The sequence below is a fragment of the Anas platyrhynchos genome, chromosome 5 (assembly GCF_047663525.1).
Source record: "Anas platyrhynchos isolate ZD024472 breed Pekin duck chromosome 5, IASCAAS_PekinDuck_T2T, whole genome shotgun sequence".
NCBI lineage: Eukaryota > Metazoa > Chordata > Aves > Anseriformes > Anatidae > Anas > Anas platyrhynchos.
Genome location: NC_092591.1, coordinates 4,193,234 through 4,214,889, shown reverse-complemented (window position 1 = coordinate 4,214,889; position 21,656 = coordinate 4,193,234). Strand labels below are relative to the sequence as shown.

The window sequence follows — 21,656 nt, the reverse complement described above, 5'->3', positions numbered from 1 at the left end:
ACTAATCCAAAGCTGTTCTCAACAGAACCCAGCTTATGCAAAAAGTAATACCACTTAAATGGAAGCAGCACGAGGGAAACATTACCAAAAGAAAAGGGTAATTTTTTGGACATCAGTCATACAACCATCATTTGCATACAGAGGAGGAAGAATCTCAGCTGGTATCAACTGTTGTAAGTGCATCAATAAAGCCACGCTGATTTATAGCAGCTGAGAGTCTGTCCTGCAGCGCATTCACCCGTGTGCGATGCGATAGATTGATGTGTTTGCGTTTTCTCCCTGGAGACTTTGGTTCGAAACCTATTTAAAACACAGTGAAAACAAACTGGCTGGTCTCTAAGCAGATGTCCCTGGAAATCTGCTTACATCACAGCCACAGCAGATCAGGGGAAAGGCTACTCTCGCTCAGGGGCAAGCAGGACTCTGCTGGAGTTGCCTGGCAAACTTCCTTGACTCACAAATTCCCAGGGTGCTGGACAAGGTGAAATTGAGGTATTCAAAGAGAAATGCTGCTTGTGCTGCTGTAGCATTTTGTCTGCAATCCCGGAAGGAGACTGCACGGCACGCTCCTGCTCTGAGCCTGCACACGTATGTAGCCTCACGCACCCAGGTCATTGTGAATTTTTGATAAGATCTCCGGCACGCACGCGGAAAATTAGACATTTGTAATTCCGCCTGCTTTGGGTCTCACTTTCAAAGGTGTTTCAGGAGGATGCAAACACTCCCTGTGATCAAAGGGGAAGAAAACAGTACGGCTGCTGTCGCTGCACATAGGTGATCTGCGAGCACATGCGAGCGAAGCCACCAGAACCACAGGTTGCTCCTTGTGGAGCCCTTACCTGAGGCCAGCCTGGTAAATGCTCTAGTTTTGTGCCTGGACCTAGAGCCTGAGTCTCTTTGGGATCTCACCAATAATTCAGCAGCAGATCTGACCATCCACACACCATAAGTAATGCTTTTAGGAGCATTATCGTGGTTTTCCCATACAGGTTGCAAGAAAAATACACACGCTTTTTTTTCCAGCTATACTTAACAGCTAAAAATCCCTCCCACTAACAATGTGAGAAAGCTATTTGTCACCTCAGGACCAAACAAATAGGATCAGATAGTTTAATATGCATAAATTGTCCAAGATTAAGGAAATATCTGCCTTCCCACCCCATGCTTTATCAACTCAGACCAGCAGCCCCTAGAGTGAAAACTGGCTATTGCCCATAATGAAACAGGAACAGAGAAACAGTTGCCAAGTCCAAGCCCCATCTATCACAAGTGGCTGCATCATTACCCCTTCCAGACACCAAACAAACCCCAGTTTCTGAGCAGTTTGCTTTTTACTGCTGTTATAGAAATGAAATTCTACTCCAGAACCCCACTGCTGATGAGTGTGAGCCTTCCTCCTTTCCAGCCAAAATCCTTTCCCGACCAGTTTGTACATGTTTGTTCCTGTACTGAGCGTTGTCCTTAGCTTGAATTGTTTTCTCCCTGGCGTTTAGCCCCCTGATGTATTTATAGCAAGATCATATCCTCTTTCAAACTTCATTTTGCTAGGAATAGTAATGTTAGAAATAGACCGATGAATTTCCTACATTAAATATGGGCGCGCACACACACACACACACAGACTAGAGCACTCGTTTTAAAAGAAATGCAGAAAATAGAGATGAGTCAATCTTTAGTTAATGTGCATTATTTCAAACATCTCAGCAACATATGTAAATTACAATATAAAAGACAGATCAAGTTCAAAACTGATTTTTTAAGGTTTTTAGATCTAAAGACTATCCACCTATAGAAATACCAGAAAGCCTACCTGAAATTCCATAAAACTCTAGTTGGGGAACAGTACCGAAAGCCCACAACGAATACCATTTCTAAAAAGAGACTCGGGAAGACTCAAAGTACGTCTGGATAAAAAAGCCTTAGACAGAGGCTAGTTTGGGTTGTAAATAATCTGCAGAAGAAGGGGAAAAAAAGTCAAAATGACATTAAGGAACTTAAAAGGAGGAAAGACTGAACACAAATTGATCTGTTGAGAGACAATTTCATTCTTTCATAAAAATATTTTCTAGCTTTGCTGCTCTGGCACATCAATCCTGAGTACTCTAACTTTCGATTTGTAGTGATATTCCTTCAAATACAGCTTCACTGACGGAGGAATAGGAAGTGCATCGATGCCATCGTAAGTGGTACAGTTGCAAATAACTGTTCTACATATATGTTGGAGAGAAAAAGGAAAGGTCCTGTTTAACGGAGTGGACAGAAGAGGTTCAAAGAACATACAGGAGCTCGGATCTTTGTAGTGCTCTAGGAGTCCCGTGATGTCTGGAGAGTGGAAGACGCACGGATCGTGGGCATCGAAGCTGAAGTTGTGATTCCACTGCTCTATCCGCGCGTGGAGGGAGCGGCTGTAGCGCCTGAAGCTCACCGAAAACAAATAGTCTTCTTGGGCAGAATCTCGTAACAGAAACGTTCCCTCCGGCTTGCCTTCCAGCAGCGCTTCGGCGGCGTATTTATCCATGACTCCCCAGTAGCAGGGGTTGTTGTTGATCTGAAGGAGGTCTGGGACCAGGCAGTGGACATAATCGATCTGCGTGTGGTATTTCGGGGGCGTTTCCATCCGCAGCAGCTCGTCGTCGGTTTCCCATTTGGGCTTGTTTCTTTTCCTAGAGCTCGTGCACAGCGTAATAACTTCGTCGTCAGAGTCCATGTCGCTCTCCTCTTTGCTGCTCCGTACCACCTTACCCAGCACCAGCTCAGACCTCGAGTCCCCCCTGGAGGAAATGCCATCGGGAAGCTCACAGGACTGGGAGGGAGACTCCGTTCCCCCATTGGCTACCTCGTCGTCTCGCAGGTGATCCTCTTTCTCCTCGTTCTGGGATAAATCAGCGATTATCCAGTCATCCGCCTTTTGGCTGATGGGGGCTGTATGCCTTTTGATCAGGTGCCACCGAAAAGCGAGCTCTGAGCGTGGAGGAAAAGGACACTTATCTAGCATGAGTTCACTGATATGAATTTTCCTTTTCGACTGGAGCCCCGAGGCATGCCGACTGCTGCAGTTCTTTATGGGAAAGCACTGACCCACGGCATCCTGCAATTTCTGTTTGAGAGAGCGGCCCAAAAACCTGTGACCACAGGAGCGATCTAGATCCAGCTCGATAGAGGAGCAGCTGTATTTCCTCTCCTGGCTCTTTAAATTAGACCCTGATCTTCCTACAGCGCTTGCAGTTTCAGCATCAGAACAGTGCTCGCTCTTTTTTGACCAGGAGAGCTTCTTCCCGCTCCACACGTAACCATCCTTTCTATCCGCGCTTCTGCTCCGGCTGCTTTTGGGTCTCACATCTGCGTTTTTAACGTTACTGTCCTTATTGTCTGCCATTTTGAGAGCTTTGCTCCACGAGTTTCCAGAAAACGCACTGTTTTCCTCGTAGGGTTCTCCAGACGAGAAAGCTTCTTTGAGGCACCTTCTGAAAGTACCTGAGGAAAAAGAGAAGTCAGAGAGGTTAACGGCTTCACACGCACACGACACAAGACCGATGCCCGTGTACACACGACAACAGGAACCATTAATTGCTAGCCACGTATAATAAAGATCAAGCTGAATTCTTGAGAGCACTCCACAAACACCACCCTGATCCCAGACAGGGCTCTCTTAACCCTTTCTTCTCAGAAGTTTCCTCCAGAGCAAACCATCTGGTGCATTTTTAGAGCACCCATTCTGACTACGAAGCAGAGCAGAAAGTTTTGGGCGTTGGCACTCCTCCTTTACTAGGGTCCGTTTCAAAATGAAGCCTTTCACGTGGCAGGTGGCACTGCTTCGGCTGTTTATTGAGCAAGTTCTGCATCTCTTCCAAATAACCTTTCAAGAAGGAACAAGCCAGAGCAGAAACAAGTAGGTCAGAGTACAAAGAGCTACTGTACCTAGATGATACGCCTGTTTGCTGCTAATCCACGGGGTGGGATGCCAGAGATCTTATTCTTAACTGACACTTCTGGGTCACTTTCTGGGTAAAAAAAAAAAATAAACTATATCAGTCACAGATTCTGTCAATTTCTGAAAGCAGTTTTCCCTCTGCCTTTTAAAACGGAGCTGGAAAATACTGAGCCCCTAAGGGATTGAAATATCTGGGGCTTTACATACTGAAAAGGATTAAAACAAATCCAGTCCCTTACTAAAAGCAATTTTAAAAGGCCATGAAAGATGGAACTGCTTATTACTCATTAGAGAAGAAAGTTTACATTATTAAAATCAGCGCTGCTCTGAGACCCACGGTTGCTGATTTAATTCTCTTTTGTTTCCAAAAGCGCATTGAATTCTCAAACAGATAAGAGATTTCCTTCTGAATGCTGCACTTTGAGGAAAAAAAAAAAAATCAAAAATTCCTCTTTTGATTACTCGGTTGAAAGTAGAGCAGGGATTTTTTTTCAAGGTACACAGAGAGCAATATGCTCTGCGTGCTACGCTCTCCCAGGGCATGGCAGAAAGGCTTTCCATCACGTACCATCACACTTTTTGCACCAAAAGTAGATCCAGCTCCTGCCTTCCACTGTTTTGTGGTGGTGTTTTTGTTTTTTTATGAACTAATTGACGTGGTAAATACTAAGCAGGAAAAGCGAAGGGCATCCACTTCCTCTCTCCATTCAATCCATTCTCATCATTAGGATTAGGCAGCATGACACAATCTCCCTGCAGTCCCCGAGGGGCCGAGCAGGCTGAGGTCCAGCCTCTGCTTTCAGTAAAAGACTAAGGCTGCCGTGCCAAGGGCTTACATGCAAGATGTGGACCAAATGCATCCCAGATGTAACTTTCACCAAGGAATTTTTGACATTGCGTTCGTTATTCACAAGCCACAAACCTGAGGGGGAGGAAGGGAAAGGGAGGGAAAGGTGGGGAAAAGAAAAGAGATGAAAAAAATGTGGAAGGAGGGTAAGAAAAGTAAAAACACTGCAAATATGTGGAAAAATCTAGCATTAGAGACATGGAGATGAGCAATACCTCCCTGCAACTAAGGGGAGTCAGGGAACGGGGTCCAGGCAATTACAAACCACCAAATATTAAAGATCGCTTTCTTCTCCCAAGATTTTGCACACAACTTTTTGGTGAAAACATTGCAGATGCAATACTGAGAGGAGAAAGGCAGTATTTGAGACCCAAACGTCTTTTATTTAGACCAGGGTTCAGTGACTGCTTTTGAAACGTTTACATTTGGTCATCCAGAAGCTTAAAATTGCTTCTGGAGCAGTGAATTTTCTCCACAATGATTTAAAAAACAAACAACAACATCCCCCCATCTCATTCGCCCTGGTGATAACCTGAAATAACTGCTGAAAAACAAAATTCAGCCTGTGGTAAATTTCATTAGCTATGTATAAGGGTTTTTTAATTGGAAGGAGAGATAGCATTTAGGGTGCAAAGTCAAGTACTTAAAAAATAGGGTATGACAGTTTGTAATTGCTTCTGAAACCTTCAATTATCTCATTCTGCACATCCAACCCTTATAAGGGGTAGGAATAGGCAGAATACAGGCTTTTAATTAAAAACTGCAAAACGTGCAAACCCCCAAAGTGCTGAGAAGGCCCGATATCCCCCAACGTGACAGCACGGCCTTGCAACTGCAAGAACTTCAGTGCTTGGTGTCCTTTCTATCTGGGTTGCCGTTGTGTTTGGCTGTAAAGCCACGTTCCCCTCCCTGCCTTTCTCCTGTCGTGTACCATTAGCGGTATCTGGACCCTGAAACTCCAAGCGAGGCGGCAGCACATGATGTTTTAAGACATGCCCCATTAGCCAGCAGCACAGAAAGCTGTTCCCGGGGGTTTGGAGGCTGCTGGGAGCGAGGCGCCAACCCTGCCACGTCACGGGAGTAATTGCTACGCCCGTAGGAAGAGCGTGGAGCACGTGAAAAAAAAGGGGATGTTGTCCTACAAAAGGCAGGTTCGAAGCTGAAATTGTGAAGGAAGAGTAAAGTGCTCAATGTGTAACCTAGGAGGTAAAGCTGCTGTTCCCAGCTCTGCTGCAAGCTGCATCCTGAAGCATCCCCTACCAAAAAGAACAGTGGGTGCCCAAATCCCAGTGTCCTGTGATCCAGCAAGGGGTCATCCTTCAGGCTTTCCCCAATCCGTGATTCAGAGCCCTGCCTGCAGCATGGGGACCAAAAATAATGTGGGTAGAAAGACACAAAGGACAGCAAGGCATCTGGGGCTGTATCCCCACTGCACGCTATGCACCTAAACCAATCTTCCCTCGTGCTGCAGACCCGCGAGGAAAATACGACGTCCCCTACATCCATTAATGGCTGCACACAACTCAAAGAGCAGGAGAATAAAAAAAGGGAGAATAAAACCCAGGGAACACAGAGCGGACTTTTCCCTGCAGGCAGCACTAAATGGAGAAGTCGTGCAGTGCACAGCTTACGGACGTCAGGTCTGAGATCTTCCCCACTGCAACGAAGCGAAGAGACAGGAGCTGGTAGGTAACGACACAGACACGAGCAGCCCTCTGCCTACAGAAGCTTTCTTCTAAGCGGGGACACCTCAGGCATGTTAGAAGCAGAAGGATTTGACAAAACCCTTACGTTGAAACTCTAAACAAATGGCAGGGGGAAAGCAGCGTGCGGGGATAAACAGAGTTCACATCAGGCCACAGGATCCGGCTTGCAGTTCAAGGTTATCCAGCGCTGCCACGGCTCACAGTCCCTGAGGACAGGCAGGGAGTGGGGTGGTTTCTGTTGTTGTTTTTACCACGGGCACAGCTCCTGAGCACGAAATGCCTCTTTGCTCCGTCCGCAGCAAGCTTCGGAGGGGGATGGGGCAGCCGTCTGCTCCCGATGCTTTTTCCTTCCAGCACCCATGCCCGGACACTCAAACTTCAAGCCTGAACTACGTGTAGTACCTAGCAGCTATTCTGAGGCAATACAAATATCACCTCCTAGCCAGAGGTAAAATGCCATGGACAACTGCGATAAGACTCGCCAGATGTCTGTTTAAATCAGCTGCAAAACACCCAGGAACTCCGAGAGCAGAATCAGAACCATGAGTGTTGACAGACTTCACCCCCCCCAATAAATACTGAATTGCTTTAAACAGGTATTTTTGTCCTCAGCCTCTAGCGCAGAGCCCCCAGGTCCTTTCTGTCAAGCTGCTTTGGTTTCTGTGTAAAGAAGAAACAGAGCAGCACGATGCCCCCAGGCGCTGGGTGAAATGGACGCCCAGGGCTGCCAGCCCAGCCTCCTGCTGGAAGCCTTCCACATCCTGCAAGCCTCCAAGGATGGAGGTCCCACCAGCTCAGGGGACAACCTCTGCACAGACCTCCTAACAAGAAAGCACTTCTGAGGTTTTCTGTTCAAGCACACAAAAGCCAAAGCATCACTGGAGCAAGCCCCTTGTTTAACAAGGGGAGATTCGTGCACACAAAATGAAATCAATTTTGGTATTGTTACAGCAGTTGATACTCTTCTAGCCCTGATAAAACCCCAAGAGGGAAGAATTAAGTTGTAATAAATTGGAGCACCCGTCCCTTTTCCTTTCAGCTTACGTAGAAGTCATTAAAAAAAAAATTCTCACCGGTCACATGCTGTTTTCATTACTTTCGCCCAATTAGATTTTGGCTACGAGATCCCATTTTAAAACCTGACCTTCCACTGAAGCCGGGCTGTTATTGACTCCTTTTGGTAAAAAAGCCCGACCTGTTAAGGATAACACCGAGGCTCAATTCTCCTGGCTTAAAAATGATAATCTGAAAAGATAAAAACAGTCTGCAGTACTTCTTACCTGGAAATATACTTGATTATTACAGGGTCTGCATATCCCCAGAGCTCCAGGAAGAAAAGGGCAGGCAGCGATGCCCAGCTTAACCCAAAACTAAGCTCTCTTATTCCCTCCTGGGATGTGGAAGAGGTTTCGGAGGCAGGTGCTGAGGACCTCTCATACCTCCCGCTGTAGCAGCGCCCTGCTTGCAGGCGTCAGGAGCAGCTCGCCGAGCGCAGCCGCCTCTCCAGCACTAAATCAGTAACAGCTTTATGGCCCGTGACCGACACGTCGCGCTCCACCCAGAAACCCAGGAGGTGAGCCCAGCAGCTCCCGCCCTGCCGCTGCCCTCTCAAGCGGCTACACCTCCTCAGAAAGCTGAAGCTTTGGTTTCCGACCCGGATTTAAAGAATAACCTTGCACTTGACGCCTTGCCACTTCCAACAGGACCTGGAGACGGTGCCTGCGCTCCCTTGGTAGCACCTCCGGAGGATTACGCTACGCTTGGACTTGTAACAGCTTTTGCATTGTAAAATATTCCAGGTGCAGCTCGCATGAGACTTTCTGCCAAGCGAAATAAATAATTAAAAAACATAATAACACAGTTGGCGTGCCTTCGTCTCAGCCCCAGAAGCTTGCAGGGAGGCTGCTGTAAGAATAGCTCGCTCTTCCCACTCATCTGATAAGCGGTTCAGCTCGAATCACTGTGCTAGAACACATTATCCTCACCAGAAATCACGATTTACTGAAATATGTCAGGATACACCCATGGAAAACATGTCTCCACACAGCTTCCACAAGGCTTAATAATAATGAAATCTGGGCATATTGATAAAAAAAAAAATAAGAGCCTGCCTACTGTCTTACTCATTCATGAAAGCACCAACAATGTGAGTGGTATAAAGAGCCCGAGCACATTTCCAACATAAATAAATCACGCTGCTCACCCCGACCACTGATAGATCCGCTCCAGACTAAAACTGAAGATAAAAGGTTTTTGCCTGGGAGCAAATTTTCTTAGAAGCTGGAATAAATTGGGCCAGAACATTAAAGTTGCATTAAGGAAAAATAGAGAGCCCTTTTTTTTTTTTTTTTTTCTTCTTTTTACTTCGGGTATGCCGAGCTGTAATGTTTTGTCCTTTAAGAAATAATAATAATAATAAAAAATGCCTGGCTTCTGCTTTCCAGCCTGGAAAAGCTTCATGCCGTGCCTCGCTACCTACTTCACAACTGCATTTGGCACCAGCGTCACGGCAGCTGTCCGTAGGGAATAATCCCCTAATTCCAGGATCTCCAGGCGGGTTCGGTCCTGCAGGCTTTGTGGGGTGCTCTCCCCGCAGGGAGCAGCCGATGATATTTCATTTTTGTAGGATTTTGCCTCGACGGAGGGTTCCTACAGCTCCTGAAGGGCTTGCGATGGACACGCAGGATTTGGATGGTGAAGAGCCGGGTACCTGACACACCGATTTCCCTCAGAAAAACTGAATTATTGGTGCATCGAAAAGCATAAAGCCAGTTTTTGGTAGTGGGAGGGTCACGCTTCTAGCACCCCGCGTCTAACTGCCCCCCCATCTCAGCCAGCCGGGCTGCGTTTTGGGGCCAAAATACCCTTTTTTTTTTTAAGGGGAGGGAGGCAACCGGGTAGGACGAGACTACCGGGTCTGTTCAGGCGGAGGCCTGAGGGGTCTGAGGAGAAGGAGAGGAAGGAGGAGGAGGTGGATGAGGAGGAGATGAGGAAGAGGAGGAGAATGAAGGCCGCTGGTGCCGGTTCCCTCACGCCCGACCTCGCCGCGTCCCCTCAGGCAGCAGCCGGGCCCTGCCCGCCCCTCACGGCTCTCCCCTGCGCCCACCCTGCCCGATGCTCGCCCCTCACCCGGCTCCGTCCCGGCTCCTTCACCCGCCGGATCCCCTCAGCCGCCTCCTCCTCCTCCTCCGAGCGGCCCCAGCCTCTGCCACAGCCGCCGCCATCCTGCGTGTGGCGGCCGAGTCGGGGCCGGCCCCCGTTAAACCCAGCTCCGCCCCGGGCCTGACGGGCTCCGGGCCGGCCCCTGGGGCGGGCACCGAGAGCCCAGCGCGGGAAGGCTCCAACAGGGCGGCCGGGGCCCGCTGTGGTGAGCGGGGAGGCGGTGGGGGATGAGGGGAGAACGCGGCCCCCAGCCTTCCCCTCCCCTTCCCCTCGCCCCCATGGGGCTCCCCGCGGCCCCTTCTCGCTGAGATTTCCGAGTTCAGGCCCCGCGCACTCAGACCCCTGAGGTCCCCCTCGTTTAATTTTCCCCCTTCCCTTTTTCTTCCCTGACTCGTTTTTGGCCGAAACTCTTCGGATTTGGGGGTGTTTAGGAGCAGGGAGGGCTGAGCTGCTTAGGCCGTGTGGCTGGGCTCTGCGTGGTTCCAGCCCCCTTGTGTGGGGGGGGTTGCCATCACCTCTAACCTTGCCCTGCTATCCAGAGCTCTTTCATCCTCTCTATTTCTAATTTTAATTATTGTATTTCTCTCCTTTTTATCCACAGGTGACGCCAAAGATGCCTTCTGCCCAAAAACCCATGCGCTATGGCCACACGGAGGGCCACACGGATGTTTGCTTTGATGACACCGGGAGGTAATTTAACCTAACTCCTGGAGAGGGGGATAAAATCTAATCCAGGGGATTATATTTTCTGTCTGCTGCTTCCTCAGGAGTATCTGTACCAGCTGCTGGTGGTTATGGTGCTGGACAGATGGATTTATGGCCTGGCATGGTCTGGCAAACCCTTTATTTGCCTTTGTTGAGAACTGACTATAAGACGCATCTTTTGATGCCCTAAATTTTGAAGCAATAGACATAACTTTTATATAAGACATATATATATATATTTACATTATATATATACATACATGCATATGTTGGAGAAAATATGTTTATATATCCAATAAGAAATTAAAACTATAGCAGAAGAAATCCAATACTGTCTTGCTATTCTTTCTTGTTCTACTTATACTAGTCCTTGCGTGCATAAATAAAAACTGAATGTTTGTTGTTACCTGGTTTTTGATTAAAAATAAAAGGTAAGCTAGAATCTAAGTCATCTCAAATGAATTTACAGTCTAAATCTTACATATTGATTATGGTTTAAATGCAAATGATCTTATCCCTTTCTTTAGGTCATTAGGCTTGCTACAAAGAGGACTGTAGGGGTAGTCTGATAACAACCTCCCCCTCCAACCACAAAGTCTTGTTTGCATAGAGTTAAGATTTAAGTATCTTCCATCAAAATGCAGATATAATAATAATAATAAAAAAAAAAGGGCACCACCACAACAACAAAAAAACAGACATCACTGCTGAAGACCACTGGTTCAGTACTGCTGGACCCTCCAATGTCAATATTTTCAATATCAATGCAGTGTTGCTTGCAAACCTTATAGAACAGCGCCATGAGAGTAACATCACAGTTTCTCTACTGACTTTGTAATACTTTACTGTTTAATTAGATTTTTGGGGGGACTGCATCTGGGAAAAAAAAAAAATACAAAGCTTGATTATAGATTCAGAAAGTAATTAAAAATCCTATGCAAACGTTTACATATTTGCTTTGTACTTCAGGTTATTGTTTATTGCTTTAAAATTGTGAAAGCTAACTCTAGTAGCCTTGAAAATTGAATCCTATGTCAACTATTTTTAAGAACTCTGTAGGCCTGGAACATGTTAAGCTTGGTTCACTTCAGTCAAGGGTGTGTGTTAGCGCCCTTGCTTTGGCCTCAGCTTTGTAATTATCTGTAAGGTAAATTTTCAAGGCTGAAGAAACAATTAAATGCCCAGCCCAAAGTGAAATCAGTACTAATTAAGTCCTTTGAAAAAAAAAAAAATCATCTAGATTGACTTGAAATATGTAAGGGTGAGTTCAATGGGGGCTAGGCCTAACCAGACTCTGGTACTCTGTTATGGTCCTGCATTTTTTTTCTATGTTTATTAATCATGGCATTCAGTGAATAACGTAATATGTATTGTGTTTCAGGTAAAAAACAAACACTTCAGTAACATTTTCATTCTGGGATTGAAAGTCAGAGTGGCTGTCCTTTCTGTACCTGAATGTTAATAAATCCTTGTCTTTGAACAGCTGCATTGTAACTTGTGGCAGTGATGGAGATGTTAGGATTTGGGAGAACCTGGATGATGATGATCCGAAGTCCATCAATGTTGGAGAGAAGGCCTATTCATGTGCTCTAAAGGTATCGTAGTTAACAGAACTCAAGTTAAGTTCTGTCATGCTGATGTTGATGCATAACATGACTGCTGAGGCTGTTAAGATACTGCTCACATATGTAACATTATGCATATATTGAGATAATACACAGAAAAAGGTAGGAATAATATCGTGCATAGCACGTTTCACTCTGATGGAGGTTAAATATGTAGATCTTTGCCTTTGTGCCAATATATGGAAAACAACGTTGAATACTGTTTAATCAGATTTTGTTTAAGTTTGAGCCTATGTCCACATTCTACCTTTGTGTCTAAGTGAAAATGTTAAAGCAGTGTTGAAAAAAATACTTCTCAAACAGAAAACTTCATTGAATGTGACTACAGAATATTTTAACTAAGTATTTTATATAAACGAATACTCCTGACAACTCACTTTATCCCATACAGGCTTGAAGAGGAATTATTCCTTATACTAAAATTCCATAATACTAGTTTTTCTTACTCCTCTCGCTTCACAGTCAGTTATACTTATTTCTGACTTTGATCTCCTTTTTGAAAAACAAACCCAGCAGATTAAACTAATTATGCAGTGAACTTTGTAGACTGTTTCAGTGGTTTTGCACAATGTTAGTTGCAAAAAGTTTCCCAGCATAATACGTAATCATCAAGGGTTAGGAAAAGTGTTTTTCAGTGACAGCTCAGTTCTTCAGTGCTGAGGGAATGAACATTTTACCAACAGCCTGTAGCTGCAGCTGATTCCTACTCTTGCCCTTCCAATCTCAGAGGCTCTGAAGTGGTGCTAACAGGGGGAGGAAGGTTATGTGAAAATAGGTAAGCCAGGAAGTATTTTAAAATTTTTGTGTGGACCTATTTTAATACCCAAGGAGTTATAATCTATATTAATCAAGAATTACTTCATGGAGTCAGTGCCTGCTAATGCTCTGGTAATACTTTTTATTTGTTTGATTTTAATAGTTAGTTGATATTTAGTTCTCAAAATTGCTTGTAGGCCAAAATGTGCTTCTGACGTTTTGTCTCTCCCTTGCTCTCCGCCCCGAGTCAGAGGAGAACAAGATTCCTGCTTAACAGTAATGAGTAATAATTTCTGAGAATACTGATTAGAGGTATTTCTGTCACCTGACTGACTTGTTCTGGCATTTGTAGTACAACCTGCTCTGTTTATTTTAATGTTAAGGCAGCTCCTTGTGGTATATCTTGAAACAGGGATTATTTGTAAGTAAGAAGGCAAATAATCCACCTATATCAATTTGTATAATAGAAAACAAATCTTTTTTTTTTTCTACTTTATTTATTTAGCTTGAGAATTCTCACAGCTATTCTCTTGTGTGCAATTATTCTTATATTACATTAATAACAGAAGGTCCAAAATGTTGTCTTTATGGCAATTGTGGAAGAAGAAAGGAATTCCAGAAGTTTACATCTCTTCTTCAGATATTGTTGGGTTAACTTTGCAGTCATAGAGGATATTTTAAAAATTGTTTTTCAACTATATGTGATATTTGGAGGGGAATATAAAAGGTGAAATAGATGAGAATTCATACAGATATATTAATTTGAAACTATATTCAGAACAATAATCTTTCTTCTGTTTCTTATGTGCCTTTTGATATAACTTATGTATCTTGCTCAATACCTGTAACATCTGTTTTCACCATTGCTTTGTAGTGTTTTGCTTTTGATCTTCATCATGTTGCTTATCTTTTCACACACCAAGTGAGGTGATTTGAATGGGTTCTCTTAGCAAATCAGTGCCAGAAACTGTAAAAATTATTAATTAATACAGGAGGGAGAAATCAGAGAAAGGCTAAGGTTGGGAGGTCATCTGGTCATCTGAAGATCATCTGGTCCAACCCCCTGCCCAGCAGGATCACCTTGCACAGGATGGCATCCAGGCAGGTTTTGAATATCTCCAGAGAAGGAGACTCCACAACCTCTCTGGGCAACCTGTCCCAGTGCTCTGTCACCCTCACAGTTAAGAAGTGCCCTCTTGTTTTTAATTTTTGGACAGCAGTTGGAACAGTCCTGTGTTCTTAGCTTATTGGAAAAGAATTATAGCTTTGAGGGATTTATTTTTAAACAATGAGATTATGAATCCTTTCTAAAACTTCAGGAGGTTTTATTTCAAAAAATATGCTTCATTAAAGACACTTTTATGGGGCACTGGTTTGTAATAAGTAATAAATCTGATCTCCTTCTCAAGTTATTTACTACTGGCTGTTGCTTTCTTTTTCTTCATGATTTTTACTATAAATTTAGGCTGCTTTTTTTTTCTTTTTTCTTTCTTTTTTTTTTTTTTAAAAAAAAAAGGAAATAGAACATCTCTGTATGTATTTCAAAAATTTATTGCTGCATCCAAGTGAGGAATAGTATTGGCACTTTAAGAAGATATACTGCTGTTCTAAGCATAGGATAATTTATTTCGTTTTGGAATCATTTTTTGATGACATCTGCCTTCTGTTTTTGCAAAGGACAAAGCTGTAGTTCGTAAATTTCTCGTATTTCCCTAGTGGCATTTAACTGGCAAGTTTGGTCCAAGGATGCCCTCTCCTGATGATGTAGCATATTAATCTAAACAGGATGCAAGATTCCTCCTGTTCTAAGAGGCACTCTCGCCTATATAAAAAGATTTATTTTTTCTATCTACCTGAAGAAGGTCAGACAGTTCTTTGAAATTTATTTGTGACTTTTCTGAGAATTCATTATTTTAGTAAATATATAGGTGGGGAATGTCTTGATGGAGTAAATTGCTATGTAATTAACGTCATGGATTTTTAGCCTAGCACAACAACTTAGTATTAAATCTAGCAGTTTCTAGTATATTGAAACAAAGAATAATTTTATTATCTTGTAATAGTTTGGTTTAAGTGATAAAGTATCTTAAGAAGTTACTGTGTTTCTCTTTATTTTTGTGTGGAAGAAATACAAATTAGATTATCTCTCTGCTACTCTTGATGTCTTTTGGAGCTACTAAAGTTAATCTGCCCAAACATTGGGAACATCAGGGCATTTTTGGCTCCTTGGGCATGAATATGGTTTCACTAACAAATGTTTTTTTGTTTGTTTTTAAGAATGGAAGACTGATCACAGCAGCATCAAACAACACTGTTCAGATACATACGTTTCCTGAAGGAGCTCCTGATGGCATCCTCACTCGTTTCACCATGAACGCAAACCATGTCGTCTTTAACAGTGACGGTACCAAAATTGCTGCTGGATCTAGGTAATCTGTGCTTGATAAGGAAGATTGCTATCATTCAAGGTCCAGAAACTTCCTCACATGGCGATTTTGCCAATGAGATTATTAATCCACGTACTGCTGAGGGTTTTAAAGTAATGCAAAATGCCTTCCAGGAACGGTGGTGGCGGGGGAAGGAATGAAAAGGACTGTTAGGAAAAAATTCTCTGAGAGATATTTGATCCACCGAATAGTTTCAAGTGGAAATGTGGTGTTGTGAAATCATTCTTTCTCTTCAGGAGCCTTGAGCGTTTTCAGTTGTCAGTCTTATAAATGCATAATCGTAAGTGTTCACCCATATGGATCTCATTGCAGCATCGAGGATTTTGTTAGTGTGTGCTAAGGATAATGTCTTGACTCTTTGGGATCATGGTGCTGCAAATGTATATGCACATGCAAAAGTTAGCTGGGTTCTGATTTGCACGAGAGCTTTGAGTCATTCTCTGGCATCAGTATCACCACCCTTCTGCCAAATGATAACAAATGACAGTTGCAAGACTCCCCTGAGGGGGATTAAATGCATAGTTTAGTTAAAAGCAAACATGCTGCCCTAAGAAATTATGCAATATATGCCAGTCCTTTGACAGAGATGGCAAAATAGCAAGCAGGCAACATTCTTGTTCGTTTATTTACGGCTCAGGTGGTTCTTAATTGGATTTGGTGAGCTCTTTAGGTACTCTAGCTAACCCAGGCTGCCTGCTTGCTTCTCTGCTGGAATTTGTCCTGCATTCCTACAGCAGAGATGGCAGAACATTACATCTGCAGCCTGCCTCCTCTCTAAGCATGAGTTGAACTAGAAAGCAATTTGGATCATTATGCTGGACTGTAAATTCTGGCAGCTGCAGAGCAGACATGGGAGCTCCACCAAAACTGGGCGACTGGACAGCTGGGGACAGTAACTGTTCTAATCTCTAAATCCGACAGAGATCATGAATTTGGGCTCTTTGCCAGTGCTCGTCTCTGAGGGAACAGCTCTGCCCCAGGATCTGAGTTTGATTAGAGAGAGATTAAGCAGACAACACCCTCTTTCTGTTTCTAAAAACTTTTACAAAAAGCCAGTCTTTCTGCAGCCTGACCAGGGTCCTCATGTTAGGAAAAAGAACTTGTGAAACTGAGGTCACCCCTTGATGAGGTCTTCTGTTAGACATTGAAGGAGGTGACATCTGTGATATGAGGGAATGCAGCCTTTACTTGTCACAGATTGCTCCATTATTACATGAAGTCTGTAAACTTAGATTTGTATAAGTTTAACGTCGAGGTGGCTGCCAAAATTCACTTAAACTGTTTGAAAAATAGTTCTGTGGCTTCTTAAATAAGCAAAAGCTATCTTACTGCCTGCATTTTCTTTCACGTTTCTTTGCCTTATTTAAGAGAGCTGACATTACTTCAGTTGTCTCACAATGGAGGTTATAGACTTCTTTTTATGACTGTTTGGCTAGCATTTAGGTATTTGACAAAACAGAGGTTGCAATTCTGTGTGTAGTTGAGGTAATGACTAACCCTACAGAGCCCCAAATTCCTCTTTGAAAATGTTGCAGTGAAGAATGACAGGGAGTAGTACCAAAAGATTGTCATGGCAGCTCTTTGGCTTAGAAGTTATTGGCATTGATTTTTTGAATTAAACTGCAGTTATGTCTGTAATTTTGGAAAGCAGAGTAAAGTTGAAAAAGGAAAAAAAAAAAAAAAGAAGTTATGATATCTGATGCAATAAATGGTCTTATTAATCCTGTTAAAAACTTTAAAAAATAAAATATTTTGTGCTATCTTTTTTGGCCAAGAGAATGATGATGAATATAGGTCCCATTTAACAGATAGATACCAGAAAACTGACTTAACAAGTACTAAGCACAGGTTTTTACTTAGTCTCATTGAATATAATATTCAACAGATTTGTGGTCTGTGTATATGTAATATCCTCTTCAGAGAGTAACCGTATTTTATGAACTTTGATTTAAACAAAAATGATCTGGTGATGTAACCTTGCTCCTCTTGTAGTAAGCCTTGAGATTCTCATTTTCCCTTAGATCGTAGTGTCAAGAGTTACAACTTCCCCAAAAGATAGTTAGTGTCCAATTTAATTTTTATAGCTGTAAACAAATACTCTGTCACCATTGATACCAACGTTGATAATCTTACAACCGTGCCATTATGATTTACAGTGACTTTATGGTCAAAGTTGTGGAGGTGACTGACAGCAGCAAGCAGAAAACGTTCCGAGGACACGATGCTCCTGTTCTAAGCCTGTCTTTTGACCCCAGGGATGTTTATCTGGTAAAAACAAAAACAACTTGTTTACTTTCTTCTTTGAATTTCCTTCTCCATGGGAGGGGGGAGTTATTTTTGGAGTAAAACAACAGTGAGCGGGGACATAAGACTACTTAATTTCAGCTGACTACTGCTGATGGAATGTGTGAGAATTAATGTTCCAGGGGAGCTCGGTCTTTGCTTTCCCACTCAATTACCATATATGTTCTTCTGGAATCTATCGCCAATCTGATTTTAGAGGTGGAAAGGTATTTCACTAAAGTAATTTAAGATTAGTTTTGAGCCTTTTTTGTAATTCCAGTATCTTGGAGTTGAGTGGTATTATCAAGATGATTTACATTTTCATTAGAAAGCTTTAAGTCTTAAAATGGTTTAAACTGGGAGACTTTCTTTTTCAAACTACTTATGTATTATATGTCTGTAGCATTGGTTATAGTTTTTTTTATATATAGTAGCATTAATTTCTCAATGTCTTTATTTTTTTATTTTTATTTATTTGTTTAATGTATTTAATTTCTCTTTCACAGGCATCTGCAAGCTGCGATGGCACTGTCAGAGTATGGAAAATTGAAGATCAGGTAAGAGGCCTGCCTTTCAAGTTGTTTTATAAGAAAGCAGGGACTTCACAGACAACAAAAAGAACTAGACTAAAATCATCCTGCTGGAATAAATCTTTGATATGTTATCAGTAACTGCTGACAGTATTTGCAAAAAAAAAAAAAAAAGTTTATATATAAAATTAATTTGCAAATAAAAGGGGAGCTATGCGTTGAAACTCCTGAAAGAAGAGATGGTGAATGGAGAATTCATTTTTCTTAGGAAGAAGTTTGACAGTACTTTATAGAATACTTCTACCTATTTCTGGGAGAAATTCCAAGCCTGAGTGTGAAATACTGCCTGGGTAGCTGTGGGCTGTTATTTCTGCCTGTGGTATCCCTAATTTCCTTTGTTGATGTTTCTTCATTGGTCAAAATTGTGTATTTCGTCCTCAGTGTATTTGAAAATTACCCTTCACGTGAAAGTAGCAATTAACCATCATATTTCTTGGTTCATAGAATCATAGAATGGTTTGGGTTGGAAGGGACCTTAAAGATCGTCCAGTTCCAACCCCCTGCCACAAGGTGGGCTACCATGGTTTCAGAATTTCAGCTGGTTGCTTTCAGGGTTAAGAAAGAAATTTTTATGCTAATAAACACTTGTCTAGACATATTTTGTTTCTATTTATTTTTCCTGTGCTCCCTATGAAATACTGAATAATTTTCAGGATTGGAGACTGACCAGTGAGGGTGAAATAATGTTCAGAGATGCTACGCAGCATCTTCTTCTATGAACCTTCTGGGTAGTTAGTCTTGATCATGTGAACATGGTTACTTTGATTTGATATTAGGAGGAGGTTTGGTTTTCACATGCCAAGATTGGTGAAGCGATGCCCATTTTTCTTTGATAGGGATTTTTGTGCACAGCATTGCTTTCATCTCTCTTGCTCTCTGTGGCACACATAGTTGGTTTTCCAAGGACTCAAAATTCGACTTAGTGCATACCAACCTTTTTTATTTGTAGAAATAGGACTATGTTATAATGAGTAAAGGGCTTATTAAAAGATAAGGGGCTTGCTATTCTTTGTTATTAAAAAAAAAAGCCACAACAGCAAAAACCCACTTCACAACAATTACTCACGAGGGGGATGTAAATCACAGTTTGAAGAACATTATTTATTAGAAATACAATAATAGGGCTCAGATTGGCAATATTTGTGCAAATAATTTTCTCTGCTGGCCTTGCATTCTAAGGAACTTGAGAAGAGGGTTTCAGGTGAATGCTGTTAATAAAGCAGTTCTGTTTGTATGTGGGATTATTTTTGGTAAATGCCATTATTGATTGGAATAAGAATCCATGTGGAATTACTCCTATAAATACACTTTGGTATGTACTTCACAATTGTAATTGCTACTTTTTAAAACAAAACCATATTACTCATATGAAATCCAGTGTTCTAGTCTGACAGTGGGTGCCTTTTGGGGCAATTAGGCTGTGTCCTGGGACCGTGACAGTGATGTATATCATCTGTGCTGTAATATGAGAACGTGGCAATTCATTCATGTTTGTATTGTTCTGGTGACATTCAGGATGATGTGTGTCACCTTCCTACAGTCAATCTGGATTTGACAAATGCCGTTTGGCTAGATATCTCTCTTTATAACCTAAATATATGTGAGCTCATGTTCTGTACTTCATTAAAAACACTTGTTCTCTGGTCTCATTTCTCTGACAAGTTGTTGCATTGTAGTTAAAAATATTTTCAGGTCTACATTGGCAGTGTATTTTGCAGCATTTTTTTTTCTTTTCTTTTTTTAAGAGGGTAGGCACCCTTGTATTCAGATGAAGGAAATTATTTTGTTTCCAGAAATGGTGTATCTCATTTCCTTTTAGCTTTTTCCACGCTTCTTCAGGAATTTTTAAAATACAGTAGGTTTTCACAGAACTAGAGAACTCATTTTTGAATATTCTGTTTTCAGACATGCGTGACAAATTGGCTACTGCTGCAGAAATGTAATGATGTGATAAATGCTAAATCAATATGCAGGCTTGGCTGGCAACCTGGCAGTGGGAAGGTAAGTGACAGATTGTTCCAGCCACATCTTAATCCTTCATTTCTCTTTGGGAGTACAGTAGAATTCAATCCAGGCAAGTGCAAATTCCAGCTCCAGGGACTAAGGAAAATGTTTGGGCTGAAGTTCACTTTTAGGAAAAACAAACCTGGAAATGGTTACTTTAAGTACCAGGCTGTGTTTGCCAGCAGTCCAGCTGTCAGCCCAAAACTATGTTAAAGAATCATGTTGTGCTGCGTAGGAAAGAAGATTGTACATGAGGTAAACAATCTAATTGTTCACAGCAGAGCATCAAAAGAGTTCTGACTTGCTGTGCTTAAATTTTGTTGCATCAGTAGTCTTGCTCTGCAAACGTATCCTATGTAGTAAGTTGTTTCTGATCTAGTGGGAGATGTCCCTACCCATGGCACAGAGGTTGGGACTAGATGATCTTTAAGGTCCCTTCCAACCTCAATCATTCCAAGAGTGCCATGTGCAGATCACTTACCAAAATAGGTTGGGGGACAGAAGTTTGCATCACTGTGTGGATGTCTTTGTATCAGGTAACCTAGAATACCCCTGCAGCATCTAAAGTGCAAAGGGGAGGGGAGAAAGGAGCAGATAAATTCAAACCCACATGAAACAAGGCATGCTGCACCATACTTGAAGTAAAGGGCAGGGAATTGAGCAAGAGTTGGCCATTTGGGGAAAAATTGCTTTGTGGCTTCTGTCCTGGCCTGTTGGCTGCAATAATAAAGGATGAATAGGCTCTGCCAAACTATTGACATTCTAGTATGCGCAGGGTCAAAAGAGTATTTTCCAGTGTTTTCTCACAGTTTTGACTTGAATAATCTCTATTTCTTTGTATGCTCGTGCACACATGAAGTGTAGGAAGCTGCCTTGCATCTATTATAAAGCAGATTATTAGAAATCATAAAAACAGAAAACCAAATAAATAAAAAAAACCCACACCCATATCCCAAGAAGTAAACAGGCAGTAATGTTATGTAGGTTTGTGAAATACCAAATGAGCTATTTCAAGAATCAGCTATTCAGGTAAGATTTATAGAGAAATTGTAACCTGATCAAAAGAAGTTTGGGGAGGGAGGAGGAGGGAGAACATAAGCCTTATGCTCAGAACATTGAACTATTTATGCGTGTTTGTTAGCTGTTCATGAATAAGAACTTTTAACCTTAAGTTGCAGCTGTCATTATCGTCTGTTTTCTGCCAGGAAGAAATGAAGATTGAAATGAAAACAGCCATTATTTGCTGTGTTGCATATGGAAAGCATTGGAGAACTTTGTAATTCAAGATTACTTCTGTAGCGTTCTTTTCTTTCTAAGTTGGCACTGCTAGGATGCTAAGAGAACTGTTAAATACTTAGACAGCCACAAGTGTGATACTTTGGAATGAAGGAGCTATGCTAGTTCTTTGAATGTTTTGCTTGGAAGATAATTTGTTCTAAATTGCCTAAATCTTGTTTCCTTGGAACAGTTGCTGGCAATTCCTGTAGACAAAGTTGTTAAACTATACAGAAGAGAAACCTGGGATAATAAATTTGATCTATCAGATACTTCCATCACACAGGTAAGTACATAAACTAGCTGCTTACTAAATCTTTCAAAG

General features: G+C 42.2%; 2 protein-coding genes across 7 annotated transcripts in view; one reads left to right on the top strand and one right to left on the bottom strand.

Moving 5' to 3' along the window:
- Positions 1-1,655: 1,655 nt before the first annotated feature.
- On the bottom strand, positions 1,656-9,754 carry SOCS4 (suppressor of cytokine signaling 4). Of its 3 annotated transcripts, none has more exons than XM_027457513.3 (3): positions 9,614-9,754; positions 3,919-4,001; positions 1,656-3,474 (listed from the first exon to the last, which is right to left on the bottom strand). In XM_027457513.3, the coding sequence occupies exon 3, from the start codon at positions 3,374-3,376 to the stop codon at positions 2,066-2,068; it is 1,311 nt and encodes a 436-aa protein (XP_027313314.2). In that variant the 5' UTR covers positions 3,377-3,474; positions 3,919-4,001; positions 9,614-9,754; the 3' UTR covers positions 1,656-2,065. The 3 variants fall into 3 exon arrangements, with proteins under 3 accessions (XP_027313314.2, XP_071894200.1, XP_027313315.2); XM_072038099.1 differs by lacking the exon at positions 9,614-9,754 and adding an exon at positions 7,765-8,788; XM_027457514.3 differs by lacking the exon at positions 3,919-4,001 and having other exon boundaries at positions 9,614-9,749.
- The window catches only part of WDHD1 (WD repeat and HMG-box DNA binding protein 1), a 31,544-nt gene continuing 19,608 nt past the window's right edge, over positions 9,721-21,656 (top strand). The window contains exons 1-8 of one of the 4 annotated variants that reach the window (XM_027457512.3): positions 9,721-9,851; positions 10,248-10,336; positions 11,835-11,946; positions 15,010-15,161; positions 17,336-17,447; positions 17,969-18,019; positions 19,958-20,053; positions 21,525-21,617. In XM_027457512.3, coding sequence (XP_027313313.3) covers positions 10,260-10,336; positions 11,835-11,946; positions 15,010-15,161; positions 17,336-17,447; positions 17,969-18,019; positions 19,958-20,053; positions 21,525-21,617 — 693 coding nt within the window. In that variant the 5' untranslated portion in view covers positions 9,721-9,851; positions 10,248-10,259. The other 3 variants (XM_013108405.5, XM_072038098.1, XM_021278610.4) reach the window with 3 other exon arrangements.